This window comes from Lontra canadensis, unplaced genomic scaffold (assembly GCF_010015895.1).
Source record: "Lontra canadensis isolate GAN:19392208 unplaced genomic scaffold, GSC_riverotter_1.0 scaffold1, whole genome shotgun sequence".
Lineage (NCBI taxonomy): Eukaryota > Metazoa > Chordata > Mammalia > Carnivora > Mustelidae > Lontra > Lontra canadensis.
In genome coordinates, this window is record NW_022630995.1 from 60,899,372 (window position 1) to 60,908,549 (window position 9,178).

At 56.8% G+C, this 9,178-nt stretch overlaps 1 protein-coding gene across 1 annotated transcript in view; it reads left to right on the forward strand.

The window, feature by feature from the left end:
- Positions 1-8,736, forward strand: part of WDR1 (WD repeat domain 1) — a 42,638-nt gene extending 33,902 nt beyond the window's left edge. Inside the window, exons 12-15 of the mRNA XM_032855032.1 lie at positions 2,220-2,330; positions 5,154-5,327; positions 6,931-7,075; positions 8,395-8,736. Of these exons, the coding sequence (XP_032710923.1) occupies positions 2,220-2,330; positions 5,154-5,327; positions 6,931-7,075; positions 8,395-8,501 (537 nt within the window). The 3' untranslated portion in view covers positions 8,502-8,736. The remainder of the gene's footprint in view (positions 1-2,219; positions 2,331-5,153; positions 5,328-6,930; positions 7,076-8,394) is intronic.
- Positions 8,737-9,178: the final 442 nt, after the last annotated feature.

Here is a 9,178-nt window from a genome sequence, read left to right on the forward strand (position 1 = left end):
GCTGCCAGAGGGTACAGCTGTCAGGCATCAACCTCCCCGTGTGTCCATCAGCCCGGGAGCCTGCTGGGGGCCCAGCAGCAGCAACACGGTTGTCTCAGCCCTGAGCCTTGGAACCGTGTGACTCCACACATGTTCCTCACCATCTGTGAGCTCTCTAACAGCTCCTGGGGGACTTGGGAGGCTCCTCTCAGTGTTGCCCGTTCTTTTCCCGACTTCTCCTGAGGCCACATGGTGGCTAGGGGCACCAGGGCCAGGATGGCATCTGGTGTCCTAGCTCTGTGGCCTGGCTTCTCATTGAAGACAGGTCACTTACAGACCTTTTCTTTTGGAATTTCGGGAACAAACTGCCCTTGACCCAGACCCTGGTGTGACCCATTTTCTACAAGGTTTTGTTCTGATGCAGGCGGCGTCTGTCAGTAGACCAGGGCATCCAAGAGATGAGGGCGGGCAGGTGTGACTAAGCCCCCCACAGCAGGAGTGACAACCCTGGTAAAGATAGCTGCTGTTCAGGAGCCCACACCCCTCCTGTGTCATGTGCACTTACGTGCTTCGAGGAGAATGTTTTCTGCGTGTCCTAGATAGCAGAAGCTTCTGCCAAGCAGTTACCGTCAGCAGCCTGGGCAGTCAGTGGGGGAACAATAGTGATGACCTGCATGGAGAGCCAGAGCAGAGTCAGGGTTGGACCTCACTTTCCTGTTGGTGGAGGGCAGTCCTGACAAGCCCTCCTCTGAGGCTCAAAGCGAGGCTTGCACAAGGAAGGTCAGAGAGGGGCAACCTGGTGCCACGTGGTGGGGGTGGGGGTATGCAAGGTTGTTCAGTGATGTGCCCCTGCTACCCGGGCTTCCTGCCCCACTCCAGGTGGAATGCTTCTGTAGAATATGCTGGAAGGGGCCTGTGATTTTAGTTCGGGAAATAGTTAGGTTTAAGTCTCACCTCTTAGACAAGTTTTGGCAAATGCTTGGTCCCCTACTGTTTACCTGTCAGGTGAATCCATTTCCCAAGTCAGGCAGGTGGTGGGTAAACGTTCCTCAGGCTGCATTTTCATAGTAGATCTTAGGGTTCTGCCACCTGTCTACCTGTTCCCTTTTCTTGCCTCCCAACCTCACAATATACACAGAAGCAGAGGCCACTGGAGAGTGGGTTCAGGGGCTGGCCTGCCCTTCATGGGACAGCTGGTAGCCTGGGCAGGGGTACTGTAGGATGAAGCCAGAGTTGTCACAAATCTAGGCCATGCTATCTGGCAGCAGTCCAGTGAGCGAGAAGCAGGAAGGACAGCAAGAGTGGGGATGGAGGGCGCAGAGGGTCCCCGTGCACAGAGGGCCTCTTCTGTGAGTGCCTCCAGGTGGCAGTGGGGGATGGTGATCCTGCTGTCTCCAGGGGTGTGTCTCAAACTTGGTGAACTTGAGCTGATACTTTTGTTTGCCTTTATTAGGGACTTTATTTATCCTGAACGTAGAATTCTGGCTTTGTGTTGTGTAGGCACTGGCTGGTTCTTCTGCCCTGGGAAGCTGAGGCTCAGGACAGAGCTGTCCTCACAAGCAGTAGGCGACTGAGCCAGGATCAGGTCCCCGTTTGTGTGTCCACAGTGCCCTGAGGACAGGCTGGGGACTCCGTCCTGCCCCCACCTCTGTTGGAGGGAGGTGAGGCAGGGGCTGGCTCAGGTGGAGCCCCTCCTAGGTGCCCTCCGGTACCTCCGGCTGACTTGGCCTGCACCATCCATCCTGCCCTCCCATGGGATGAGTCGTGCCCTAGTGGGAGGCCAGTGGGGAGCAGAGAGACCCTGTGGAGTGGGAGCCCATGCCTGGGGCGCAGTTTTTGTCTGGAAGACAGGTACCAGCATTGTCCCCCAGCTGTGGGAGACGCTCTGGCTGGCACACGTAGGATGCTTCACGTGCTACGGGTTGGAGCTGTGAAGGGACTTTTTCGGACCTGGGATACCAGAACTTAGAATCCGGCCTGTCCTGTTTGTTCCCATTGTTGCCTTAGAGCCTTGCTTTTCCAAACACTTGTGTCCCTTGAATCTCAAGGCCATTTGGGAGAGCTCATTCATTATGTGACAGGAGAATGAAAAGTTCAGAGGTCAGATGGCTTCCCGGTCCCCAGCGGCTGAGGAGGGAGGAAGCACAACGCAGGGTCACAGGGCGCCCGCCCCCAGTGAGCTTCGGGCCGAGCGATCTGTCCCTGGCCTCTGCACCTTGACCGCTGCCTGTGATTTTCAGATTGTCCTGCTCAAGGACCAGAAAAAGTGCTTCAGCATCGACAGCCCCGGCTACGAGCCGGAAGTGGTGGCAGTACACCCCAGTGGTGACACAGTCGCCATCGGGGGCACGGTGAGTCTCCTGTCCCTCATGTCCTCTGACCCCAGCTGTGGGGGCGGTTTGGGGGTGACACAGGCTATGTATAGAGTGTCCTGAGGCAGAAGGGGAGGGAGGTAGTGGGAGACCAAGGGCCTGGGTAGTGAGCAGGGGCTGGGCTTGGGAGCACAGAGCAGGGGGGACCGCTGGGCCATCAACCACATAAGTGTGGAGGGCACATTTGATTTAGTGTGTTGAGAGAGGACCAGCATGGGTGACCTGGGCTGGCAGGTTGGAGGTAGGAACATGACAAGAAGATTCCTAACTCATGTTTAGCACCAATAACCCGATGGGCTCAAGGTTTTCCTTTAGTGTTGGCATCTGTCTGGCCCAATGTGGTGTTCTTGCTCCTCTAAACCTAGAGCGCAGGGACCCTGTGGTCCCTGCCTGCCAGGCTGAGTCCTAAAGTGCTTTATAGTCTGGCTCCCTTTGTCCCTTCTAGCCCTGGGAGGCTCGGGTGCCCTGAGGAAGGAGCTCTGCAGCAGGTATGGCGGACCTTAATGCCCCAGGGGAGGAAGTCAGTGCTGGGCAGTGTCCAACGTGCCAAAAGCCAGCCCAGGGGTCACTTGCTGGTGTCCACTGTGAAATTGCCTGCTCCCCAGCTGCTGGAGGAGCCCAGGGCAGATCTCGTGGAGCCGATGTGAGGGCTGAGGGAAGGCTGGTCTGTGGGTGGGGCTTTGCCCCCCAGGCGGTCTCACCTTCAGCCTCCGAAATGTCCTTGCTGCCCACCCTTCCAGCCTGGAGGAGGACCAGCCAGAGGGGCCCCTGGGTGCTTCGACAGTGGGTCAGGGTACTTGCCCAAGCAGGTGAGGAAGCCCCCAGCCACATCCACAAGCTCTTCCCTCCCCCAGGAGCCCTTGGGCACAGTGTCGAGCCACTACTGCCCAGATAAGGACGAACAGGGCTTGTTGGCCCTCAGCCCCTGCACTCGAGCCCTTCATCTGTGTTTCCGTTGTCGTGGCTGTAAGACACATGGACTTCCCTGGTTTTCAGATGAGTCAGATGTGTCCTGTGTGTGGCTGCCCCTCCACAGGGCACTGCATCACCTACTGCCAAACAGCCCCACCGCCTCCCACAGAGTTCTCCACAGCCCTGCTCTCCTGCAGTGCTCAGCCTGGGCTACTGTCCCTGTAGCCCCACACCCCCGCAGTGCTGGCAGTCCCTTCTGGGCCTGTCACCCCTTCTTTCCTAAATCCCTGCTCTCTGGCATGTTTTGAGGAGTTGTCTTCCCTTTTTTAGGGAGAAGTTCACAGCCATGGTCCTGGGGCAGGAGATCAGAGTCAGACATGGGGTTTAAATCTGGTCTTCCCTCTTGCACTATGCCCTGCTTACTAGACCTTTACCTTTTTAAAAAGAAGAGAGATGGCTATTCCCATGTTTCCTCCGCTCCGACTTCAAGGTCTTGCCAATTTTGGTCTTTCCTGGTTGTCTGCCAGCCCTGGGCCTGTGAATCTCCGTGATCACACAGGGCACATCTGTTTATCCTAGGTTTCCCCGTTGTCCCCCACACACCAGTAGTCTCCATTTATTTTAATGACTTTCCAGCAAGTAGCATTCCCATCACATAGTTAGCCCGGTGGTGGACGTTGGTGCTGTGTGCTTCCTGTGACGTCCTCTGTGTGCAGTCTAAGAGCATAGCCTTTTCCTTTTTTGCAGTGCCTCCTGTGGGTCATGTACTCACAACCCTGGAGCCCAGGCTCCCACTGTAGGTAGACATCAGGCGAGCTTATCACGTGAGCTCAAGGACTTTTGTCCTCAGCGACCTGCAGCATCTGGACGTGGCTCTCCCTCCTGCATTAGGGGCAGAGCCAGGGCTGTGTTGTAGCCAGAGCTAGGAGACCTTGGATTATCTTGGCCCCTTGGACAGCTCAGCTGCCCCAAGAGGGTGGCCTGGTCCTTAATCTGACTCCTCCCAGGGAAGCCTTGGACAATCACAAGGATACTACCTGTCCCGGTTCCTTCTGTCTGTCCATCTCTGCCCCCTTCACGGATTCATTCCACCGTGTGTGACACTTCTCAGGCCAGGCCCTGGACAAGTGTGAGGGGTCATGAAATTGGGGAGAGGCAGTCCCTGGCCTGGAGGACAGGTGCCCAGGGTATGTCCACCTGGCTGGGCTCCCACGGCATGGGCAGAACTGTTAGCAGAGATGTCCAGACATCCTCAGAGGCTTCCAGCCAAGGAGAGCTGGGTAGAGCCAGGTGCTTGGGCATCCCAACCTGAGGGACCCCTGGGGCAGTTGGTCCCTCTGAGTTGGACCCTCTGAGGATCCCTTCCCTCTGAGAGAGCAGGTGTGCCTCCCCTGTGAAGAAGCGCCTGGGTCACGACAAGGATGGGGAGCTCGCCAGGAGTCAGCAGGTTAGACGGAGCAGGGCGTGGTCAGAGAGCGAGTCGGTGCCTGAAGGAACCTCCAGGGCGCTGGGAAGGGTGGTGTGGATCCAGAGCACAGGAGGCAGGCAGTGTGGCCGGAGGACAGAGCCAGACCAGGGCTCCCAGTGCAGCACTAACGTGTATAGGCGGCCCTCACGGTTTGCCCTGTGAACACCTGCGTCAGGACTGACTGGAGCGTTGATGGAAAAAGAGTCCTGAACACCCACACACATGGAATCAGAATTGGGAGTACCTAGCATTCAGCTTCTTAATTACTTCCCTGAGTATTTCTTCCCACACTGCTGGTATGCCATGGGAACTGCTGACAGGTTTTGGGGAAGAGGTATTAGGAGCATGTGTGTGCATGCACGTATGCTCTCCCGTAGCGTGCACGCCGCGAAGTGACTCACTGCCCCTCTGTCCTCCTGCAGGACGGAAATGTCCGCTTGTACTCCATCCTGGGCACCACGCTGAAGGACGAGGGCAAGCTCCTGGAGGCCAAGGGCCCCGTGACTGACGTGGCATATTCCCATGATGGCGCCTTCCTCGCTGTGTGCGATGCCAGCAAAGTGGTCACAGTCTTCAGCGTTGCTGATGGCTACTCGGTGAGTGGGCGGGTGGGGGGCCGTGGCTTCTCTCTCCCTTGTCATCAGCCCGGCAGTTGCATGAGACCACGCAGCTTCCTTGCTTTCAGGGCTGAATGATCTGAGACGAGACATGCTGCTGTCCAGGGTCTTGGGGTTTTGTGCATGAGGTAGAGCACTTGCCAGAAAGTTAGGGCCCCAGGTGGCTGTGAGACTTGCCATGAAGACAAGCCGATTAGTTCACCTGGGCTGCCTGGCTGAGTGATTTCCTGGTTTCTTCTCTGTCGAAGGGCTGAGACTAGATTTTCTTCTTGAATCTCATTACCGTTTGAGTCTCACGAAGATGAGCGCGCATCCTCTCAGCACTGCCTTGCTGGGGGGGCGGGGGGGCGGGCTCGGGGCAGTGGCCTGGTGAGGGTGGACCAGAGCGCACAGGCACGACGGGACGACAGCCTGAGGGCCAAGAGTGGTCCATTCACCCTGGTTCACATACAGGAGACTGAGCTTGGTTAGGGGGTCAGTCACTTGCTGGGTTTGGCCAGAGCAGGGGGCACAGGCTGCTGGCAGGTCTCCGGTCTCTGGGCCCGGCACCACGCCAGCCCTGCAGCACTTGAACGTTTTGGAATGCAGCAAAGATGAAAGAATTTACCACTGAGGTTTTGCCATTAACATCTCCCTGTGTTACATTATCCATCCAATGATCTTAATTTGGCGTGCACTTAAAGTAAATTACAGGCATCTGTACACTTCCCCATAAATACGTGCACTTATGTATTAAGTAGGCTTGCGTCTTTTCTTCGTCTGTGTGACGCTATAATGTCACTTCTAATAAGAGGGGCGGGTGAAGGCAAGTGTCCGCCTGTGTTGGACAGAAAGCTTGTAACCTGCACCTCCATGGATATACACCTGCCTCCCGGGGGATTTTTCTGCTCCCTTGCCACGGTTCTCAGCTTTTGTGTTTATCTCATTTTTAGTGATTTCGTGTATGTACAACAGAAGTCTTGTTGACGTTATGCTAAGTAGGCAGGGTGGGATCAACACAGTATGGAACAGGCAAACTTGAAAAAGAAAATCCTCGGGAGGTCGACCTCATCTAGGGATTAAGGAGATGGAATGCCCTGAAGAAAAACCATCCTTATAGCATCAGGAAAGTGCTAGTCCTCCAGCATGCAGGCCCCGTCCAGTCCTCGCCCCACAGAGTAGCGAGTAGCAGGCAGGTGGGGGCGGGGAGGGGCCGGCCGTCTCCCTCTGCTGCCCGAACTTTCCCTGCGCACACCCTGCCCAAGATGGGGCCCCTTGAGCCTTCGTGTCAGCATGGTGATGACCCTGGCTGGGCTGAGGGCCCCGTGAAGGAGCGCGCACACACCTAGCACCTCAGGGTAGGTGCTGTGGTAGACGCCGTCTGGTCCCGGGGACACAGTGGCTGCTGCCCAGTGCTGGGCTGCATCCTCCTGGGCCTTGTCACGGAGCAGCGGTTACCTCAGGAGGTGTACATGGGTCCTGGCAGAGAGCACTACGTCAGCATCGGCCCTCACTGTGGTCACAGAGGGCAGGTGAGATGACACATGCCCCTCTGGCCTGAACCCTGACCTACCTACCCCCTCTGTTTTTAACCCGAAACTAGGAAAACAATGTTTTTTACGGACACCATGCGAAGATCGTCTGCCTGGCCTGGTCACCAGACAACGAGCACTTTGCCTCTGGTGGCATGGACATGATGGTGTACGTCTGGACCCTGAGTGACCCCGAGACCAGGGTCAAGATCCAAGGTGACTCTCGCTCCTACTTCAGCTCCCCAGGCGGCCCCAGAGAGGCTGTCCCCAAGCCCGAGTGTCCTCTTTGTGCTTCTGGGGAAGTTAGCCCTGAGAAGCATGGCCCTCATTCCGCTGGCCCTGCTTGACATGCAGAGGGAGGGACGATGCGTGTGTTCCCTGAGAGGAGGTGGTGTCCATTTACCGGACACTCGCCTTCACACCTGGGGGTTCCTCTTGACATCTCTTCCTTATCCCACTGGGCTTTCATGGCAAAGTACTGCAGACTAAGTGGCTCGGAAACCACAGAACTATTGCTCACAGTTCAGAAGGCTGAAGTCCCAGATGGGGGGTCCACAGGGCTGGGGCGTGGGGAGCTCTTCCAGGTCAGAGACTTGCAGGGAGGGGCAGTGCTCCGTGGGGTCTGTTAAATAAGGCACTGATCCCCCCAGCCTTGGACATTAGGTTTCCAGCGTACAACGTGGGCGACAGATGCAAACATTCAGACCACAGCGCTTCCCCTTCCCCTACCGCACCCCCTAAATTAAATGACTGAGCAGGTTTTCCCCACAGTGGGCAGCGTTCAGTAGGAGTGTAATGTCTTGCTATTTTTTAGCAGCCCTGTTTAAAAAACAAAACAACAAAAAACAAGTAAAACTATAATAGTAAGTTTTATTTAGCCCAACATTTTTTTTTCTTCATGTGGCAGTAGCTCACTTCAAGGACTCTGTGGTCACAGGTGGTTCGTGGGGACTGTGTCTGTCCCAGTGTCACCCCCAAGCAGAGGGGATTTACCTGGGCCCCCTGCTCTGTTTGTAGTAAGACCCACCAAGTCAGCGGGCTGGAGGCAGGAGACTGGGGGGGAATGGGGTCACCCCTGGTGCACCTCACACAGGGGGCGACTCTCGGGGTCTTCTGGTCATGAGTCCACCAGTTACAGAGGTTTCTCGGCCTTTATTCATCTCCCCCCCCACCACCACCGCAGATACGCCAGGAGGCTGTGTATCCTCTGTGTAGTGTTGCTTATGCATGAAAAGAAATAAGACTTTTCACCCCACCCCCCGTGGGAGGAGTAGTTCTGTCCCCCAGGGGACCTTGTTGGTTGTTGGGACAGTCCCCGTGACTGGGAGGGACCGGCCTGAGAATGCCTGCACCCACTGTCCACCCAGATGCTCACCCTTCCAGGAGGAGGGCCAGGATTAGATGAACAGCAGTCCGCGGTCAGTTCCTCAGGGCCCGCTGTCCGTGTCGCCACAGCCTGTCCCCTGCTCCTCGTCTGTGGTGTTGCAAGGGCAGAGACACGGGGCTCACCCTCAGCATGCCTTCTCTCTCCCCAGATGCGCACCGACTTCACCACGTCAGCAGCCTGGCCTGGCTGGACGAGCACACGCTGGTCACAACGTCTCATGACGCCTCTGTCAAAGAGTGGACAATCACCTACTGAGGACCCCCTCCGTTGGACGGACCGAATCAGGGACTAGAGCTTACGCAGCCGAACACGTCATTTCTCCCAGTCTCTCTGCCATGCGCCCCCACGTCCCCGCCCGCTCAGGAGGGGGGGGGCCTTACCGCGCGCGTACCCTCGGCTCTCCGCAGGGTGTCCGTACCTGTACACGTCCTTCCGAAAGCTTTAGACAGTGACAGTTTGCACATGAAAAATAAAGCAAGCACTTAAACAACGTGTGGAGCGTAACTGAAACCCACCACCCACCCAGTCCGAGTGCAGAACATTCCAGAGGCAGAGCCTCGAAAGCACACAGACCCGCCCCCGCGGCTCCTGCTGTCTGGCCGGGGAGGCTGCGGCTGTGGGCCGCACCCCTCTCTGCGAATCCCTTCCCTGCAGACCCCCTCCCTGCAGAGTGCCCTGCGCCCGGCCCAGCAAGGGACCCTGGGACAGCTCAGCCCTGCAGAGTTCTGCAGTGCAGGTGCCGCTGGGAGGCCTGGGTTGCACACCCTGCTGTGCGGCCGCCCCCGCGGCTGACAGGGTGCACTCACATGAATCTTGGAGTCACTGTCTGTTTTTGTGCTTGATTCTAAGAATGGAATTGTGGGATTTTTTTTTTTTTTTTTTTTTTTTAATGTATCTTAACTATTGCCTGTCCGTGTTTACAGGCTCACACG